Source organism: Triturus cristatus, chromosome 1_2 (assembly GCF_964204655.1).
Source record: "Triturus cristatus chromosome 1_2, aTriCri1.1, whole genome shotgun sequence".
NCBI classification, from domain to species: Eukaryota; Metazoa; Chordata; class Amphibia; order Caudata; family Salamandridae; genus Triturus; species Triturus cristatus.
Window position 1 is genome coordinate 998,747,728 of NC_140580.1, and position 22,153 is coordinate 998,769,880.

The following is a 22,153-nucleotide window of genomic DNA, read 5'->3' on the forward strand; positions in this document are numbered from 1 at the left end:
GGGTGGGTTTAGGTTTTGGGGTGCTGGGGTATTTATAGGGTTCAGGGTGGGTTTGGGTTTTGGGGTGTCTGGGGTATTTTTTAGGGTTCAGAATGGGTTTAGGTTTTGGGGTATATGTTTAGGGGTTCAGGGGTAATTTTAGGTTTAAGGGAATGTTTGGGTTTTGGGGTGCCCAGGGTATTTTTAGGGTTCAGGATGGGTTTAGGTTTTGGGGTGCTGTGGAATTTTTAGGGTTCAGGGTGGGTTTAGGTTTCGGGGTGCAGGGCTATTTTTATGGTCAGGGGTAATTTTAGGGTTAAGGGCATGTTTGGGTTTTGGGGTGCTGGGGTATTTTTAAGGTTGAGGGTGGTTTTGGGGTGAAGGGGGTATTTTTAGGGTTCAGGGTAGGTTTAGGTTTGGGGGTGCACAGGGTATTTTTAGAGTTCAGGGTGGGTTTAGGTTTTGGGGTGCAGGGGTATTTTTAGGGGTCAGGGGTAATTTTAGGGTGAAGGGCATGTTTGGGGTTTGGGGTGCTGGGGTACTTTTAGGGTTCAGGGTGGGTTAGGGTTTTGGGTTGTGGGGAATTTTTAGGGTCCTGGGTGGGTTTAGGTTTTGGGGTGCTGGGGTATTTTTAGTGTTCAGGGTGGGTTTAGGTTTTGTGGTGCAGAGGAATTTTTAGGGTTCAGGGATTTGGGTTTTGGGGTGAACGGGGTATTTTTAGGGGTCAGGGGTAATTTTAGGGTTAAGGCCATGTTTGGGTTTTGGTGTGCTGGGGTATTTTTAAGGTTCAGGGTGGGTTTGGGTTTTGGGGTGAAGGGGGTATTTTTAGGGTTCAGGGTGGGTTTAGGTTTGGGGTGCACTGTGTATTTTTAGGGTTCAGGGTGGGTTCAGGTTTTGGGGTGCGGGGTATTTTTATTATTCAGGGTGTGCTTGGGTTTTGGGGTGCTGGGGGATTTTTAGGGTTCAGGGTGGGTTTAGGTTTGGGGTGCTGGGTTATTTTAAGGGTTGAGGGTGGGTTTGGGTTTTGTGGTGTAGGGGTATTTAGGGTTCAGGTTGGTTTTGGGGTGCCAAGGGTAATTTAAGATATAAGTGGGAATGAGTATTGGGGTGGTATTGGTAATTTAACAATGTTAGGGGTATTTAGTTATTGGGATAAAAAAGGACTTTTATGGGTTTTAGTTTCTTTAAAAATATATACATTTATATATATTCGCTGAAAAAACCATAGGTTTCAGGGGTGTTATAGGTAGCTGGACTTTTCACTTGTACAAAACCATTGAAATTCCCCCGTTATAGTTAGTTCAGCTAACTATAACTCGCGCGCCCGCAATGCACTGCTGATGACGTCACATATTACATCACTCATGACATGGTCAGTGACATCACTCATGACATCACTGATGACATCTCAAATGACATCACTGATGACATCATCCAGGAAATGTGTGTTTTTCTGAAAATTAAATATGTTTTATATATGTATATCTCAAAGTCGATGGAAGAATAAATGGGTATATAAGTGTCTAAATGGATGATTTGTTTTTGAAAAATTGATTGTGTAACTGACTGATTAAGTGTATCATAGTGAATACATGGCTTAGTGAGTAATGTTTAAATATGTAAATATCTGTATCAGTCTCTCACTTTGTGTATAAGTGGCTGCATGGGTTGGTGAGTAGCTACATGGGTGTCTATATAGGTTATTAGTTGGTTTTTTGAGTATCAGTCTGAGTGTCTGCATGGTTCGGTGGGGGGTATTACGTAGTGCATAGGTGCATGAATGAGTGACTCACTCTTTGTATGTGTTGAAGACAGCATGTGTGCAGGACTGTATGGGTAGATGAGTGTGTGTATGGGTGTGTTAGTGAGTGAATGACTGTCTCAATAGTGTCTTTATGAGTAACTGCATATGTTTTAAACTAGTATATGTGACTATTGGTGTATATAAGTGAGTATATGTGAGAGTGAGAGATTGAAAGAGTTCCTGTATGAATAAGTATGTGTTTCTATAAGTGATTGTTTAAAAGACTAAGTATGTGTAAGTTTCCGTAGAAGTAAGTGTGGTGGTGTGTGTATAACTGTATATGCAAATAAATGTATGTTTGATTCTTTATTAGCATGAGTGACTATGTGTGTGAGTAACTCTATGGATGAGTGGCATTCTGTAACAGGATGTATAGGTGTATGAGTACATATGATGAGTGAATACATGTATGAGTGACTGTATAGGACTGTTGGTGAATGAGTGGATGTGTATGTGGATCTTAGAATTACTGAAGAGGTTGTTGTAACTGGTATTGGTATGTCCATTGTTTTGAAAAGTTTAGTCTCTATTTTTGAATGTGTGTATAAAAGGTTATATTAGGGTGAGAGGAGGTCTGCCACTCTATCACAAGGATGATGTCATCAGTGATGTCATGAGTGATGTCACTGACCATGTCATGAGTGATGTAATATGTGACGTCATCAGCAGTGCATTGCGGGCGCGCGAGTTATAGTTGGCTGAACTAACTATAACGGGGGAATTTCAATGGTTTTGTACAAGTGAAAAGTCCAGCTAACAATAACACCCCTGAAACCTATGGTTTTTTCAGTGAATTTCTGAGGTTTTTTAAATGCTAATTCCTAACTATAACGTGCCTGAAACCTATGGTTTTTTCTGTGAATTTCAAAGGTTTTTTAAATGCTAATTTCTAACTATGCCTACAGAGATAGGACATGTGAAGAAAGAAGAAAAAATGCACAGAAAGAAAAAAAAGAAGTGCAGAAAGAAGCAACAGAAGTCCTCAAAGACGAAGAAAAGTGCAGGAAGAAGGATAACGTGCAGAAAGAACAAAAAGAAGAGCAGAAAGAAGCCTTGTTGCAAAATCATCCTGTACCCTCAACTTTTTCAGACGGATACTGGTGGTAACTGAGTCTGACTAACCAGTCCTAGAGCCAGTGCTAAATTAAAAGACACTTAGAATACAGTGAAAATACCTACATACACTAGGGAACATTATGCGTTGGGGTCCCCCTGTGATTAGCATGACATCCTCTGTAAGCCCCTAGTATATAATAGGGCAGGGAGATTAAAACTACCTCTTAAAACAGGCCACAGGGCATTTTTGCACACGTTAACTCAGGCCCCGTCCCCTCCCTTCACCACTGTGTAAACACGCCCTGTGTCCATTTTTAGTTGGGAGATTAAGTTCATTTGAATCCTGAGGGTCCCTAGGGTCCAACTAGCCCACTAGGTACCTCCAGTAAGTGCCACAGAGCTGCGTTGCAGAGAGGTGTAAAAAGTGGCACGGCCTGGACCACCTCTCTGCAATGCAGCTCAGTGGCGCTTACTGGAAGCACTTGGTGGGCTAGTTAGCCCCCAGGGGCCCTCAGTATTGAAGGAAAATTATATCCCCAATTTAAAACGTTCCATAGTACGTGTTTGCACACGTCACCTCAGGCCCCGTCCCCTCCCTTCACCACTGTGTAAACGCGCCCTGTGGCTGTTCTAAGTTGAGAGATTAAGTCCCCTTGAATCCTAAGGGTCCCTAGGGTCAAACTAGACCACTAGGTACCTCCAGTAAGCGCCACAGAGCTGTGTTGCAGAGAGGTGTAAAAAGGGGCTTGGCCTCAGAACACCTGTCTGCAGCGCAGCTCCCTGGTGCATACTGGAGATGCCTGTTGGGCTAGTTGGCACTCTGGGACCCTCAGTATTGAAGAGGAATTAATTCCCCAACTTACAACTCGCCAGGGGGTGCGTTTGCAGAGTGCTGCAAGGAGGGGGCGTGGCCTCCGGCACGATGCCAGTCTTTTATTTATTTTAAGTTTTTAAGAAGGGGGGCTGTGTGGTTCCCCTTCTTATTCTAATTTATTGGCCCTGATGACCCCATCCCCCAGGGCCTGTCTCCTAATTATATTTTTTTGACCCCAATCCCCCGGGCCGGCCATTGTTTTTTATTATTTTTAAAAAATATATATTTATAGACACACCTAGGACATGCTGGACAAACCGTACGTACCTCTCACCATGACGATTTGCGTGATATTCATTAAAAGGCGACTATGCATACAATGAATCCACGTGGAATGTATTTACACCACTAGTGAAGCTCTGACATGTCTGATGCCCTACCGTGCCTAATCCCGGTAGACACCCTTGTTGTTTATTTATACAAACATGGGTAGCTATTGACGGGCACATTTAATACACATGCACACCAAGCCATTCAAAGGGGATTCGACAAAAATTCGACCAAAACTATGCAAGAAACCCCCCTCACGGTTAATAAAACACACATCCACTGCCGGATGTGTAATACTTTTTATTTTACTCTCTGGAAAGGGGACGAACATCACTTGAGAGTCACAGCGCGCTCCTGGCAGAGCCCAATGCTGTGTTACACCCACCATTGCCTGCTGAGTGCCACACACCTCTGTGTTGTATTCCACTAGCTAGTGCATATGCTATGACACTCTCTAGCCCATGTGCACTGTAACACCACCCCGTGAATATGTCATGCCACACTTGTCTTCGCACGGGTTATATTGCCCCATCTAACGTGCCTTCCTCGATGCCTATGTTATAACGCACAGTGCTATGCCATACATATTACAATCTGGGATCCATATCTTTGTCACAGTGCATATGCAACGTTACACTCCCCAGCACATATTTTATATTACAACTTTAGAGACTAGTTAGGTTACACAACACTGCCCTGTGCATATTACACTCCAAGGCGCATATCGCATAGCACGCGCTAGTGCCTGTGCTATCTCGCGCTCTCCAATGAATCTGTCATTGCGCACAATGTATTGCATATTATATTTCACGCCCGGTTCATCTTATATCACACTTTTTGGTGCATAGTTTATACCATACACTATATCTAGTTTTCATTTTCAATCGTGCTCTCAGGACTATGTTCTATATAACACTGTGTTCACCTACCCTTTTCACGGGCATTACATTTTGCGATAGGGGTGGAGGGTCAGGGGGTGTTTCTGCCAAGTGAGCCCGGAGTCACAGTCACAAACGTCCTCTTCTTCCTGAATAAAAGTGAGATTATGCTGCATACTTGTTCATATTTTAAGTAGTTCGCACAGACACACGTTTTAAAAACAATAAAGTTCCTAATACCCGCCTTCTCTGAACAGTTAGCTTGCTGCCCCATCCCCCTCCTCCCTATCCTCTGTTGTGTGAATCCATGGACTAGCCCCCTCCCTCCTGCCATGCATGGTCTGATGTGCTGCCACTGCCCTCAATTTAGTATGATGTACCAGTCCACTCCTCCTGCCCTCCATTGCCCAATTCTATGCCCCATCATTGACCTCCTGCTTAAACTCTGTGCTTAGCTTGCTGCCCCTATTCTCCTTCCCCCTGCCCTCCGATGTCTTTGTGTATGCCCCTGCTCCATCCTTTTTGCCCACCATGTTCCATGGACCTGCCACTCATATCTACTCTGAGTGTTCTGTTGAGCTGCCACTCCCCTCCCACCTGCCTAGCATTGTCAGATGACTGTAACCTGTCCCTGCCACCTCCACCCTGCCTGTCCACATGCCATGCCCCTATCCTCTTCTTCCTGTCATACATGGTCCATTGTACTGCCACACCCTTCTGCCCTCCCTGGTCTGTTGTGCTGCAACTGCTCCTCCTGCCTGCCCCGTGCGGTCTGTTGTGAGGCCCCTTCCCCTGAACTTTCTTGTCTGTGCACAGGTCCTGACCCTCCCTTCTATCCTCCATCGTCCTTTGTGCATGCCCCTGCACCCTCCTTCTTGCCCATCATAGCCATTGTGCTACCACTAACCCTCCCACTTGCCATGCATGGTCTTCTGTGCTGCCATGGCCCCTCCCACCTTCCCTGTGTGGTCAGTTAGCTGCCCCTGAACCCCTCCCACCTTCCCTCCATGGTCTGTGTGTATGCCATCACAGTCTCACTGTTGCTCTTCATGGTGTGTCTTGCTTCTAGTGCCCATCCTGCCTGTCCTCTATGGCTATCTTGCTGCTCCTGCCCTGCCCCCTTGCCCCCAGCCCTCTGTTTACATGTGCAGACCCCTACTCCCTCCCTCCTGGCTTGTCTGTTCCATTGTAATGCCCCTGATCCATCCCTCCTGCCCTTTATGGTCTGTTATGCTGCAGCTTTCTCTCCTGTCTGTCCATTATGGTCCTGCCCCTTGCCCCTCTGTTCTCTGTTGTCCATGTGCATGGTCCTGTCCCCTCCCTCTTGCTTTCTATGGATTGTTGTGCTGCACTCCCATCCCGCATGCCCTGTGTGGTGTATTGTGATGCTGCAAACCCTGATGCCTGCCCTGCAGGGTCAGTTTGGTGCACCTCTCCATGTCCCTCCTGTCCTCTGTTATCCAAGTCCATGTCCCTACCCCATTTCCTTCCATGATCAAATGTACCATACTTGCGAACATTTTGAACTTGGTAAGAGGGAGATTTTGAAAAAAAACTAGGGTATTGATTTTCCCCTTTGAGTTACATTGAAAAAGAGGAGATTGTAGACAGGAGACAGATAAAATAAAGCCCATTTGAGCTTAAAAACATTGGACGTTTCCTGGCTGAATCGGGTCTGTTGTCATGTATGGTTGTACTACCATTGCCTCTTCCTTCTGCCCACAATGGTCTATTACATTGCCACAGCCTCTCTTGCAAGTCCTGTATTGTTGGTTTGTTGCCCCTGCCCCCCTTTCCACTGCCCTCCATAGTCTGTTGTGCTGCCACGGCCCTTCCTGCCTGCTCAGTGTGGTTAAATTGTTGCCTTTGCACCCTCCTACCTGCCTTCAATTTTCAGAGTCCGTGCCCCTGGCCTCTGCCTCTCAACAGTATCCTAATGAACAACTAGATTGCTAACATTCTATATTTATTACAAAAGTGTGGAACGCCTGACGTCATCTTGATGTAATCAAAACTGTAATACCTAGAGCATTTCCTTTAGAAATTACATATATGAGAGGGTCTTATTGGAATCAAAATTATGGTTAGTGCTCTAAAAGACTAAAATAAGAACATATTTTCTGAGTTTTCAAATAGCGAGAAAGCACTTTTAAATTATTTGTTACCTTTATGTTTTTTTATCCAGTTGACCACTTGATTAAATGTTGCACTTAGGGGAGAGGATGTGGTGTTACTTCCAGAACTGCAGACTTTTCAACTGGGGAACCAAGTTGGAGTTTCTGCTTCAGCTCGACATTCTGTGATTCTGGTCAAATCACTTAGTCTCCCCATGTCTACAACCAAAATGAATTTGTTCTTGTGTGATGTAACCAATGCTCATGTAAAGCACTCCAATACCTGACAAGTCTGCACTATATAACACTGCAAAAACACAAAATAATAAGTGTTTTGCACACTTCTGTCATTGGGCTATATTTGGGCTACATCTGGGTGATTTTGGGCTACATTTGGGCTCTTTTGTCTCCGGTGGCCATCTTGGGAGATTTATTTGTTATGAAGTTTCCTAATTTCCTCATGTACTGCAGTCTCCTCAGTAGGAAATGCTTTCAGTTTTTTACTTTGATTCCATCATGAAGGTATTCAGATATGTCACACATTTGCCATAAATTCTGAATGTTAGCACTCTAGTTGCTCATTAGATCACTGTAGTAAAACTACTGTTCACCATGGAAGTCTGCTCCTGGTATTAAAAGTGCATGTTTCAGTCTGCATGTCAGAATTTTTTAATGCAATAGAAGAGGATTTGAGAAGTCATTCAAAATGTGCCCTCATTTTCTTTCTTCAGCATTAATCATAATTTCTATGGCAAAATGAACCCCCTCATTGTGTTCCTTTTTAAATTAAATGTTTTAAGTGTTACCAGTTTATTCCAATCAAGATGGCTTCAGGTGTGCCATACTTTTGTCATAATGAAGACAGTAAGCGCTCTAGTTGTTTTTAAGAACACTCTGGGACATTCTGTCATTGGGCTATACTTGGGCTACATCTGGGTGATATTTGGGCTACATTTGGGCTCTTTTGTCTCTGGTGGCCATCTTGGCAGACTTATTTGTTATGAAGTTTCCTAATTTCCTCATTTACTGCAGTCTCCTCAGTAGGAAATACTTTCAGTTTTTTACTTTGATTCCAAAGGCATTCAGATGTGTCACACATTTGCCATAAATTCAGAATGTTAGCACTCTTTTTGCTCATTAGATCACTGTAGTAAAGCTACTGCTCACCAGGGAAAACTGCTGCTGGTATTGAAAGTGCATGTTTCAGTCTGCATGTCAGAATTTTTTAATGAAATAGAAGAGTATTTGAGAAGTCACTCAAAATGTGCCCTAATTTTTCTTTCTACAGCACTAATCATACTTTCTATGGCAAAATGAACCCCTTCATTTTGTTACTTTTTAAATTAAATGTTTTAAGAGTTACCACTTTATTCCAATCAAGATGGCTTCAGGTGTGCAATACGTTTGTCATAAGTAGGACTGTTAGCGCTCTAGTTGTTCTTTAGAACACTCTGGGAAGCTGCAGTAGAACACAAAGGAATCAACTGACAGTCTCTGCCCTTGTTGGATGTACATGTTTTACTGAGAATGTCAGACTTCATTCTCACATGACTGAGAAAGATAATGTGAATTTACAGAAAATAAGCTCTCAGTTTAGCTTATAGATCACCTTCCAAACCTCTGTGGGAAAAGCATGAGAAAATATTTTTCTCTCAATCATGATATCCCAGCAGAAGGCTTTTTCACATGGTGAAATCACCTTAGAACATAGCACAATTCCTAAAATGAGTATGGTACCATCAACAAATGATTTATAATGTAACTAAAGTCTTAAAACCTTCTATTAACTGCAATGCTTTTTAATGAGGTGCTATCATGTATATTGGTCCCAAGATGGCTGCCAACACTTCTTGGATGAAGTGCTGACAGCCAATCAGATCTCAGGATGAGATGTGTGGTTAGGCTCCGCCCACATATATATATGATTTTACTTTTGATTTTCTCAGGAACTACTGAACAGATTGACACCAGACCTGCAAAAGGCACATCCCTGACCTGAGGACTACCTCTCTGCCAAATTTCAAGTAATTCTGTTCAGCCGTTCGGGCTGTACCTTGGACTAAAGGTCCCTATGGAAAATTGCATGGGGAAAACGTGTTTTGGGACCCCCCTTTTTTCTCAGCTCCCGCTTGACGAATCCCCCCGAGACTTTCAGGGTAGGAGCGGAGCAGAGCGCCCCACCTATTTTGAAAATTTCGTGAGGATTCGGCAACCGGCGCCAAAGTTATTCCAAATAGAATGTTGCGGATTTCCTATGGAAACACGGTCCTAACTATAACTATCTACTGGCAACCGCCAGTAGATAATATATATAGATATCCACGCTCTTACAAATAAACACCAGCACTCCCGGGGGGTAAATCCTTAGTTCGAATTTAATGGCACAAACTAAGTAAACAAACGCGTTTCAGCGGTACGCCTTCGTCAGTGTATATATATATATATATATATATATATATAACATATTTAAAATATATATATATAGACATATATATATATATATATATATATATATATATATATATATATATATATATTGTCATGTGATCAAGGCCCGTAACGGGCTGAAACGCGTCATGGCTGTAGAGGTCTTCGAGCAATAAAACATTGATTTTGCTGCACAACGTTGTGGTCCGTGCTCCGTTTGTTTGAGGGCAGTCATTTGAAGATGGAGTAAAACGCCGATATATATACACAGTTTATGCCTTCACCACACATGCCTTTGCGTTGTAATGGCAAGCGTGGTAAAGACATATGCGGAGTCAAAATTTGTGGGGTGATTGTATTGCGTTGTAAGTGCTCTTGCGTTGTGAAAAATGTGGGGTGATGGTATGCGGGAAATTACTTGCGGGAAAACGTCATATATTCCTTTTAAAAGAGTGGCTTCTGAACACTCATTGCAAAAACCACCTACATAAAAAGATGTATTATTACATTGGGAGTTCAGGCATACTAAGCTTCTCCTTTCCATCTTAAGCCTTTGGGAGGACAGGCTGGAAAACATATTACACAGCCCTCCCATTCTGTCCTATGGGCAAGATGCCTTTCAACAGTGAAGACGAAATAAAGATTATTTCACTGTCAGGATATGACACGCCTTAGTACATGTCCTACCTTTCACATGCACTACACTCTGTCCAGGGGGGACCCTATACCTACCATAGTTACCATAGGGGTGTCTTAGGTGCACAGAAAGGGAAGGGTAAGGTCTAACAGGTGAGTGCACTTGACAGAACAACATGGCAGTTTCAAAAACTGCGTGCAGACCCGGCAATGGCAGGCCTGAGTTCCCTTTTAAAGGCTACTTGTGTGGGTGGCACAAATAGTGCTGCAGCCCCACTAGTAGCATTTGCATTACCAGCCCTGGCACACATAGTGCCCTTTACTGGGGACTTTACTAGCAAGGCAAACATACCAATCATGGACAACCAATTACAATTACTTTATACAGGAAACACTTACACTTTTGACACTGTTTAGCCATGGCAAAGTGTCCAAAGCATCTAAGTCATCCAAAAAAATAGTGGAGGTAGAGGCAAAAAGTCAGGGGTAGTCACACCAAAAAATGCCAGGTCTAACATTGCCCCTGTATTATTTTCCCTGTACATGGCAAGTCTTCCCTTCTAAATTACAAAAGGCCAGAGTTATCCGCTAAGTTGGGTGATTACACCATATATTTACTAATGTATGAAGATGATATTGTCCTAATTGAGCTGACACCAATGAGTTTGCAACCTTTCCTTCTGGATAATTTCGGTAGAAAGGATGTCATGTTATTTTCTTTTTATTGAGTGTGACAGCTCACTCAACAGGTTTTATAGCGCTATGGGGAATACAACCAGGAAGAAAACATCACAACTAAGATGGAAATATGGACCAATAACTCTTATTGCAGATAAAGATAAGTTTTAGGTTTTCTTTCCTGAAAGATCTGAGAAGGTTAACAGTTTCAAATCCAATTAAAGATAATTCTATAAGGCTGGGACCAAAATGGATAAAGTCCTTTCACCTATTCGAGCTTTCCTAAAACAGGGAACAATCAGGTGTACCTCACAAGCCTACCTAAAGCTGTGCCTAGGAACATATCAAGTCAGGCATTTCAGGTCCCAGACTGAAAACAATGTTATGAGTCAAAGTATTATTTTCCTAATGGAAAGCCAAATGAGACTTTCCAGAGTAGGTAAAGCCGAACTAAATGTTGGAACTCCTAAGGTCAATCTTGCTGCCTTATTTTGAATTGTTTGAAGCCATCTTCCTAGGGCAATTGTGAGACCCTTATAAAGGGCATTGCAATAGTACAGCTAGAAACAGTTTTGTGTCATAATAAACAGAGACTGAATGAGTGAATACTCTTGCCTTATTTCTGTGCAGGTGTTCCAGAGACGATGGGATGGCTCAGTGGATTTCTTCCGTGATTGGAACTCATACAAGAGGGGGTTTGGGAGCCAGATGACGGAGTTTTGGCTTGGAAACGACAATCTCCATTGGTTGACATCTACCGGTATGTATGAAGGGCTGATATTCTACCACTCATTTCACTCTCAATATGTATGGCAAGAGAGAGCAGAATAGCCACACCACCTAAAGTGCAACTAAAAGATCCTGGAGCCACATCTCACCAAGTAAAATCAAAATCAAGAAATGCCTATGTATTTCAGTTATTTCCCTGGCTACTTAGGGATGCCTGAGAAGGCATCGAATCATTAGGATTCTTAGTGTTGTCTTTCACTCCACATACAAACTGCTTTTCTTCTGTATGGATCTTTTGGCCAAGAAAGCTTGCTAGAGTGGTGATCTTCCCTGAGCCACCTAAACGTTGACCTCTAGTACATGGTGGTTGTGTCTAATAACTTCACGCTTATTAGGTATGATGATTGCAGTGATGGGGATTCTACCCTCTGTGTGGGTTGTTTAATCTTAGTTCATATGTAGGTTCCAGGCCTCCTGCTTCACGCTTGTTCAGGTTGGTCTGAACCTGAAAAGGTTTCTTCCTTGGAATACTGTTCCTTTGCCACTTTATTACTCATTATTGTATGGGCTTCAAGCCCTGTCTCCTGTAGGTTATCTTCAGGACTGATGCTCTAGTAGTTTGGAGCAGACCCCACCAAGGGGAAGGGGTAAAAAAAGGGTTGGGATTTCTTCTCATTTATCAAGGTGGCCCACTCTTGGAATTTTCCTTTTTCCTTTCTTGGTCTAAATGACTGGTAGCAGGTTTCACTGGGACTAAGTGTCACTTCAGAAGAACTTTACGAGACCCCGTTTATGAATCCTGGAGAAACGTTACAAACATGTCTCCCTTACCTCACAGAGAGGATCCTGCAACCACAAGGAACTTAGAACTTGAAGACACTGACTTATAACTGCAACTGAAAACAAGAACCTATTGATCACATTTGTGGGGTTTAAGCTGAGGGTCTCATGACCTGCCCCCTTCACTTAAACATGATCTATTAAGCCAACCTATGTGGTCACATCCACCACTGTGAAGGATTAGACAAAAAGAAGAATGACCCAGCCTCCACAACTTGCAGATGACAGTCTACACTCTAAGAAGTTCAATGTAATAATAATAATAATAATCTTTATTTAGATATAACACAGATATCTTTAAACGAAATTACAAATATCACATTAAAAACCAACTGTTTTAAAATACAAAAAAGCAAGCAGCAGTTCAATAACCATAATAAAAGTAGAGATCTTCTACATCCTGAACCACCTGATTCAATGACATTTGGATAATAGCAGACGTTTAAAAAGTAATGTACAAAACTGTTCAGACATTTTTTGTTACGCTGACTTTAAAAATGCAACATACATATTAAAGGCAAGGCAGTGTTCTTTGGAATACAATTTGATGTGTTAGCCTATCAGATTGCAGAGCATGATAATCATTTTATTTCATCTTCCCTAAATTTTTTTTAGCAAGGCCTCTTTTGCATAAAATTACAATATGGTTGCTGAATAAAAGTTATTAAACCCAGGTTTAAATCTGTATTTTCGGGGTTCAGGGCCACGATAATGGCTTGCCTACATGTCCGAACACCCAGCCTATTCCACTCTACTTTGAGTTTGCACCTGCGTTGAGAATTAAAGGCTGGGCAAAGACAAACCACATGTAGCAGAGTTTCGGCTGTCTTGCCACACCCTCTACAGATTACATTTTCCGACGTGCGTCGCCAGGGGGGCAAATCTTGCAAGAAAAGCCAGTCACCCATTCTGATTGCCATAAAACTACGTTTTAGATACAATGAATATGTGCAAGACAGATAAGTGGCAGGGGCTAGCCGTCTGTATGAATTTACAAGGGCCCAAGCATGACTACGTTTGGTAAGGAGTGCCTTATCCATTATGAGAGAACTCATTCTCACACATTATTTGATGCCAGTTTTAAATGCTGCCCGACTGGGGTTGAGGGCCCATAGCTCACTCACCGACATTTGATGGATATGGTCCTTGAAAAGACAACCAAACGTACCTCCAGGGTTTTTCTGGGTGATTTCTAACCAGACTAAGGATTCTAATGTACCTAAGTCCGCTTGCCTCAATTTATGACAGAGGTTTAAATATGTACCGATGTTAGAAACATCATAATTCAGTATCCCTAGCTCTAATCTTACCTGGGCTGCGGATGCGGAGTTTGGCAAATGGAGTACCTTTTTATAGATTTTGGTTGTTTGTTGATTTAAGGCAGTATTCAGCTTGCCCCTGAATATCTCCATGCCGTATGATAAAGTAGGGCCAATTTTTGCTCTCAGAACTTCTAAGAGTGGTAAGAGAGTTGGGCCGGAGATTTTTTTCGAGAGCTTAGCTAATGACACCGCAAGGGTCATAGCTTTGACTGCGATCTCGTTACGATGTTTAATAAGATTACCCCTGGAGTACAAATGGACACCTAGGTACTTGTACGAGTGCCCTACGGCAAGGCTTATGTTGTTATATGACCATCCTCCAACAGTGTGCCATTTCCGACCAAATGGGACAACTTGTGTTTGCTTTAACTTAACCTCTAGTTGCTTCATGGTCGTATAGGTGTACAGTTTATCGAGGAGCCTTTGCAGCCCGACCCTAGTGAGGCTAAAGAGAACCAGGTCGTCGGCATATAAAAGATTACTTAATGCCGTACCTCCTACCTTTGGGGGGTGACTGTTAGCATCATCCAGTGTAGTTGACAAGTCCGCATGGGGGCCAGCACGCATCCCTGCTTCACGCCTCTTGATGTCGAGATTATCCGGGAGAGATGCGTGCCGGACCCCAACTTCACCCTGACCCAAGTTCTGGAGTGAAGTTGTATGATTGCCTCTAAAAGTTTATCAGGGATCCCCCATTTCCTCAGCTTTTCCCATAAGGCAGCCCTCGGAACCCTGTCAAACGCTGCTTTAAAGTCGACAAAACAGCAGAACACTGATCTGGATGTGGAGAGTGCTTTGTCGACGATAGTTGACAGTGCTAATAGATTGGTCATCGTCCCGGAGTTGGCAATAAAACCTGTTTGATTAATTGGTATCAGTTTGTGGTCCTTTTCCCATAGGCTCAACTCCTCCAACAGGAGGCCCGCATAATGTTTCGCCTCAATGTCCAGCAGTGCGATGAGTCTGTAATTATTGGGAGAGGCACGGGAACCTGATTTGTAAATAGGTTGGATTATTGCACCCCGCCATGAGTCTGGGATTGTTGCAGTTCTCAGAGCAAAATTAAAGAGATTTGTCAGTGGGCCTGACCAGAGAGCCACATCAGATTTAAACAAATTCTGTGGCAGGCCATTTGGGCCCGGAGCTCCATCTGATCTAGCTCTTGACACAGCAGTGGCGACCCTTTCTTGTGACATCTGAAGATCCTCATTGTCGGTGTGTAAGCGCTCTGTAGGATTGCTCTGCTTATTGTTATACTCTGTTACTTTCTCTCTTGCGGGGCTGCCTCCTGTAGCACCTAGACATTCCGGAGGTCTAAAATGGTCGGTGAGGAAGGTAACCCAATCTGATTCTTGGATGTTGGCAGATCCAAAACTCAATGTGCTCGAATTGGACTGGTTGATTAGAGCCCAGAATTTTCGTGAATTTCGGCTCTTACTCTTACACACTAGCTTACACCAGAATTGGTTATCATGTGTCCGTTTGTCTTTAGTGATCGCCAGCCTAAATGACTTTTGAGCTACTTGATACTGTTTTAAACATTCACTGTTCCCTGGAGCTTTTACCAATAGCCGTAAGGCATTGTTTCTAGCTTTCTTAAGTAGATTCGACTGTTATGAAAGTGCGAACTGGCGCGAGAGGGGTCTCCTTGGGGAATGCTGTTTTTTTGGAAAAAGATTAATCAGATGTAAGCAGAGCGTCATCCATGTCGCTATCGGGGAGGCTTTCTGGTCGATTCCACCTCTTATGAGCTCCATGCTTACATGTGGGATCTTCGGACTGATGTCTTCGCTCCATCTGAGGCGCTTTAGGTTTTCGGAGTATATTCCCCTGCTGGTTGAGGGTGCAGATTTATGCTTCACTGGGTTTGTTTTGAAGGCTATGACCTGGGGCCGATGATCACTTTCAGATCGTGAGTGAATGCAAAAACTGGCCAGACAGTGGAGCAAAGCTGAGTTACAGATGGAATAGTCCAGGTAGGATCGTTTCTTTCCATTTGTCCAGGACCAATTGGGGGGGTATCGCCTTCCGACCTTCCATTTATAACCAGGTAGCCTGCGCTATAAAAGCACATCACACAGAGGTATCCCAGGCCACAATGGGCTTGATTTGCCGGTTTGGATTGTGACACTGCCTCATTCAAGGAGAATAAAAAGGGCCCCTCAGTTTCTGTTGGTTACCCCTGGAATAGGTTGGTATTAAAATCCCCAGTAACAATACAGTCTGAATCAGGGTACTCCACGGCTAAGTCACTCATAATTTCCGTTAGTCGTACCAGATGTACTTTTTTTGTACGTGTATTTGGGTTGATATACACGTTTAGGAAAATAAGTGAACGTTGTTCCCGCCATGAATTGATTTTGACCCCAAGCAGCCAGTCTTCATCCAGTTTCAATTGTGTTATTGGTCCTTTTAGATTAATTGATATATATATTGACAGGCCACCTTTTGAGTGACCGTGCCGGCTGTCCCTCAATGCTGGTTTCCATAGATCGATATAGCCAATGACAGGGCAGCCTTGTGAAGCCCAAGTTTCCTGCAGGGCTATTACAGCGTGCTTACAAATAAAGGAGTGAATATCTGAGTTCCTAATTTTCTGTTGAAGTCCGCTGATGTTCCAGGAGCAAATTAAGAAGTTGGAATCTGCTTGCGGGTTATGCCCCATTGCCGCTAAGGATGCTTGAGGGCTTATATTTTCCAGGGGTTTAAGTGTTTGGCCGGTTGACTCTGTACCTTGTGGTAATTCTGATCTTTTTGTTGATAAAATAGCTGGGGGCCAACTCCAGCCTTGGTGTAAATCGTCATTAGAGACCACATTTGAAGTCAGTTTGTTGCGTACTTCATGTCCTGACGCATTTTTTAGAATCGAGTATGGTCTATAGTGGGACACAGGGCGAAGGGATTCGGCTTTTTAAGTGGCGTTTGCTGATTTAATAATGCTGCGGGGTACCCTGGGATGGAATATGGATAAACTCGAATGCCCCAGTCCCGCAGGGTGGCCTTGTGATCCAAAAATACCCCTGCCCAATAGGCCGACTTGAATGCTACTAGTGTTACCTCAGACGGTTGTGTGCCTCTTGGTGGGAGGAATACAATAGATTCTATGTCGTCCGTTACCAGGCCTGCAAACCCCGGGGTGCCATCCACTAGTTTAATTATATTGGATCTATTGAGGATATCTTGCCAGCCTTTTGATTTATAGTCGGGAGCTAGTATAATGTAAAAAAGTTTTAAATCGCTTTTGTCCTCTTTGCTGCGTGGACTTTGAATTGACTTGTTGATTTTTTTTAAGTGGCGGGCCTGCATCAAGATCCTGCTCCTGTTGAGGCTGGTGTTGGGGGGCCTTCCTCAAAGACTGACTATTAATTGGTAAAAGTGTTTTATGGTTGTAGATTGTTTTTGTAAAATGTTGGTTTAGTCGTTAGATTATCTGACCGGGGTGAAATTGAGGCAGACGCTGGATTGGGATTAATTGCAATCGCTGTAGACTCGAAGAAGCTTAGTTCGTTGCTTTTCGCCCTTTCTTTAGCTGTACTAGGATCTTCTATTGCTATTCCCACAGATGTGGACTCTGATAAGCTTGGTTCGTTGATTTTCACCCTTAGCTTTTCTTTAACAGTACTAAAATCGACAATCACTGTTCCCGTGGCTGGCTTGGTTGAATCTTGATTGCTACCCAGAGTCAGTTGGGTGGCGGTTTCGGGTGGATTCCCTTTCTGTTCAATTGCACTTGGGTTTACTAAGGGTGATGATGCATCAGTTTCACTTAAGGCTTTTTTGTTAGAAGCTATTGCAAAGAGAGGAAAAAAGTTTGTCGGGGCAGCTGTTGTTTTAAACCTTGTTTTATTTCTGTGTTTACGCTGGTGTTTGCGCTCTCTCTTGCTACAAGGTGGTAAGGGAACTGGCTGCACTTCCGAGCTCGAGGGTATCTGGGCTGCTGAACTGGCCACTAGCTCTTGCTCAATATGGACTGCGCAAATTGTACTCCCGCTTGGAGACCGAGCATTTTTTATCGTTGCTTCAGTCAGAACGGGACCCGTTGTTCCGGTTTGAGGTCGGTTAGATGATGACTGCTCATTTAGCTGTTTTGGGAGGGGAACTATTCCCTCCCTCAGCTGGGTGCCTTGTTTTGTTGTAATCCAGGGGTTACCTTGTTTTTGAGACATATTTGGCAATGTTTGCGGTTGTGGACAAAGAGTTGTTAGTGAATTGCCTCCCTTCAGCAGCTTGACTTCATCTATAACATTTGATAAAAAAGCTGGGAGCGACGAAAGTGAGTCTATGATTGGGGAACAGCAACAAACCGCCTGAACGAGCTTTGCAGAGGATTGCGCTCCTATTATTAAGTTGTTCAATTTGTCCAATTTATTATCGATACCTGCTGTGAAAAGTGCTAGGGTGTTCAAAAGGTCAATTTGCACATCCAGTTTATAAGAATGATAATTTAAGGCATTAACTGTTTGTTGAAAAGTTTGGAGAAGTTGAGGCCAGACACCAACTGCTGTGGGGTCCTCTAAGTTGGACTTTACATTTGGCATATGTTTAGGGGAATTTTGAGTATTTTTGAAGAAAAATGACAAGCCCGCTAAAAACTGGTGATCTGGAACTGATTTATTGGGTGATTGTGATACTGGTATCGTTATTGCTGTTGTTGGTGTAAATACAATGTGCTGAGGACTTGACGCATCCAGATGGTCCTTTAGTGTACTTATAGTTTGGGACGATTCAGCTGATCGTAAGTTTTTATTACAAAGGTGGGTATTTTGCGCATGGATTTGAGGGAAAATTAAATGACTGTGAGGAGCCATTGTGGGTTCCTTTAATACGACGAGGTCTTGGCATGACAATGGAACTAATGATTCTATATTCTGAGCTTGGTCTATGAGGGGGCCTGAGTTTTGTAAAGGGCTCAGCGGAAGAGTGTGCAGCAAACATGCTTCTTGCTTACGCATAGCCGTTGGTGGGGAAGTTTGGCCTGATCGTAAGGGGTGATCATGTTGAAGATTTTGTTTTAAAGTTACCCCCTTTGGCTGGGCTGGGATTACATCATTTTGTACGGATCCAAAAATAAAGACTTCCGGAAGTTGGGCCAAGTTTTTACTGGTCGTATTCTTCAACAACTGTTGTGGTGGTGGGGGTTGTGAAGAGAGCATAATTGTTTCGGCCATTTGGTCCGGTACTCCGAGGCTGGTTGCCTCCAGTGAATGCGAATATGAAGGAATATTCGCCATAGGTGGAATTTTTTAAAAATAGTCCAGCAACTTCAAGGTTTTCGAAGTATTTGATGAGTCCTTACTCTTACCGTTATGACCAAGACTGTTATTGTCGTCGCTATGTGGCCTCGGTTTTACCACATTCGCTATATCATTACAAGCCCTTAGGGACCCATGACTGCCTTGGTCGAGCTCCTCGTCAGATGACAACTGTTTAGGTTTCCTCCTTTTAGGCGCCGCTGCAGTTTTCCTAACTTTCCCTAACTTTCCCAGATCTCATGGCTTATATAAGTTGAAATACTTGTTGAAGGTCGGCTAGAACAGATGCCCTTGCCAGGGGTCCACCGGGGATCCACCAGAATTGCTCTTCCAGACTGTTGGAGAACTAGGGGTCTGGTGGTCTAATGATTCCAACAGTGCTGTCTCCGGCGAGTGAATATTGTAGATATTGTCCTGTGTTTATGTTCTGTACTATCTTGCAGGTTTGATTTGTATTACAGAAGCTGCCAAGTCTATTGATAGATGGCGTTTTTAGCTTTGCTTTTGACACTTCGATGAAATTGCGCCAGCTTTTATTGGAACCTTAATCGTGGCACCCCCCGCTCATTTATATGACCCTACCCCTGTCCACCGGCCCGCGACCGCCCGCTCACCGCACCGCTCAGGCGAAAGACCGGGAGACCAGGTCAAACCTCACCTCGCCTCTGTGTTTTTCCCCTCAAGAGGGGTCGCACTGGTAATGAGGCTGACAGTAGGGCTCAACCAGTCAGTGGCTGCAATAGGCAGCGAGAGCGTCGGACGCTAGGCGGCTTCGTGGGAGGAGGGGAGAAAGCGGGGGGAGCAGCCCCAGAGCTGGACAGAGCTGCCCAATGCCCCCGCACGCCCGCAACCAGGCAAGTAGGTGGGTACAGCAGGGGAGAATGGACGGGCCACAGGCGCAAAGAATAGCAGAAGGCAAGGAAAGCAATGAGAGCAGAGGGGCAGAGGGAAGCAGGCTTGTGGAAGCGGGCACTGGGAATACAGGGAGATCTAGGCGAGCAGCATCAAGCAGCACCCCACGACGCCGTGCGGCTCCGGGGGGGGGCTCAAGGCTTATTACTTAAGGCTTAAGTTTAAGGCTTGGCAGAAAATGCCGGGGGCACATCTGTCCCTCTTTCACCGGGCCAGCCAGCCAGCCAGCCGAGCTCCCAGAACACCCCCACCTTCGGTAGCGACGACCCTCAAGCGTCCTCAGCCACACTCCCGGCCCCGCCAACTTACCGAAGCTCCTCGGTGCGCCGCTGCTGCTGCCACCAAGATGCCTCCAAGATCCCAGCTACCCGCACCACCGGTGCCCTAAGGGAGGAAGGAGGAAGGAGACCGGCTCTCTTGCTCGCGGCTCAACGTGGCACGGTAACCACAGCCGCAACCGCAACCACAGCCTTGCTCAGCCTAGCCCAGCCCAGCCGTGTGGCCAGCGTCCAGCTCCACCTACCTCCCCAGCCACACCTCGCCTCAGCTGACGGCACGGCACGTCCGACTGCACAGCAACTCCTCCGTTAGTGGGGCGCGGCCTGTGTTTACGTGAATCTCTACAATTCCCCGCCTGATCTGTCCAAGGCCCAGATTTACTAACACATTGCACTGGGTTTGCATCACAAAAGTGATGCAACCTAAATCAAAGTTTAGATTTGGGATTTTTTTTCCAATGAAAAATTTGTTATGCGCTTTCTATGTGCCGGAAAGTAGGCCTAAGTAGAGCAAAGCTGGGCTGTGCTGCACTTTGCGTTACTTTACATCGAGGGGGCTTATCATGGTGGTATACTTATCCTCCCATGCATCCATCTATGGGTTTTGATTCAAATCCATATCTATTAACATTGGTAGACAGGCGTTTGTGTTGCAACAATTATGCCACTTAAGGCAAGCAGATCATTGTAGAAAAGCTTTCGTTTCTCTAAACATCTCCAACTTTGCATGTGCGCTTTACTGTAAGCACACAAACAAACTTGCAAAAGTATTAAAGTATGTTTAAGTATACTATTTTGTACTAGAAGCGTGCCAGCACTCTTGTTTGGACATTGTTCTTAGCTTAATCTCTACGGTGCTAACCCTGAGCACCTTGCTTGCAACCAACGTTCCCAGCGGCTTGAATATTAAGGAGCTTATAAACACATATTATTTTAAATCCGAGAATAATGGCCACATGTAACAGTTTGTATTGGGTAATAGGTTATTCCTAGGTTTGATGGTTACTTCTAGGTTTGCCCTTGTGAATAATGTCAAATTGTTTCACTTTCTTGTGTTCTGCTTACACTTTTAACCTTCGCGTTACCCATGGTTCCCTTCTGTTGAGTGCTACTCCTTGGGTCTTCTGAAGATCGCACCTCTTCCACCCTTTCTACCTGTGTTTGGAACTGAATGAAGCAAAAGAAGAAAAGTGGGGTGCTCCTGGGGAACATGTACATGCTATGACGTTTGTCCAAACCTCAAATTAATGATGCAAAAGAAAATTTACATTTGCCCAAACACAAAATCCCCACTAAACATAAGTGCTTTAAGTTTTCCCTCCTGAGTGTGGAGTCTGCTTAGGCCTCTATAATCTTTTTCCCACAAAAGACATCCAGGCCAAACTGACACCCTTTTTTCCCACATGTGCAGATGGGAAATTCAAAAGCAGGTGTCCCCCACCTTTTCAATAATAAGAGATACTTATGTTCCATGTTAGAACTGGAGTTTCTGGTTCGCAGAGGTATGCACCATGTCCAACCAGGAACCAGCAGTCTAGTCTGGGTAAACTAGATACACACTAAAACATAACCTGTGCTCACCCTCTGGTAGCTTGACACGGAGCTGTCAGGCTTATTTAAAAAAGTAATATTGATCAATTACACTGATGTCACTTGTGTCCACTTGAATAGCTTCTGTTTGTGTCCACTTCATGGTCTTTTCACATGCCTTTACCGTGCTGCAGCTTTATAGTGGAGATTTTAGAGTTGAGTGTGCAATTTGGGGTAAGCCTCCCACTTGTCGGGATACCTCTGACATTTTATTTTGATTTAGATGTTGGGTGTCGGTAATAGGAGTGCCTGCCTCCTCATTATTCTTTTTTTAGGTCTTTCCTAGCATTGCAGCGCAAATGCGCTGCCATCGCTTTGCGAGCCATGCAGTATATACTGTAGTGTGGAAGCTTCGTGGAAGCTCTGCCCACTCTCTGCCCATTGGCTTTTATCTTAAATGCTGCCTTCCGATTGGGTTGAGGCTTGTTAGTCCCTCCTCATTCATCATTTGTATCCTTCCATGGCTATTGTCCCCTTTACTCCTAACACTATTTTCTTCCCAGTCTCCCCACCC

At 44.1% G+C, this 22,153-nt stretch overlaps 1 protein-coding gene across 1 annotated transcript in view; it reads left to right on the forward strand.

The window, feature by feature from the left end:
• Positions 1-22,153, forward strand: part of LOC146868565 (ficolin-2-like) — a 426,529-nt gene that overhangs the window by 229,977 nt on the left and 174,399 nt on the right. Inside the window, exon 8 of the mRNA XM_085611308.1 lies at positions 11,347-11,476. Coding sequence (XP_085467434.1) covers positions 11,347-11,476 — 130 coding nt within the window. The remainder of the gene's footprint in view (positions 1-11,346; positions 11,477-22,153) is intronic.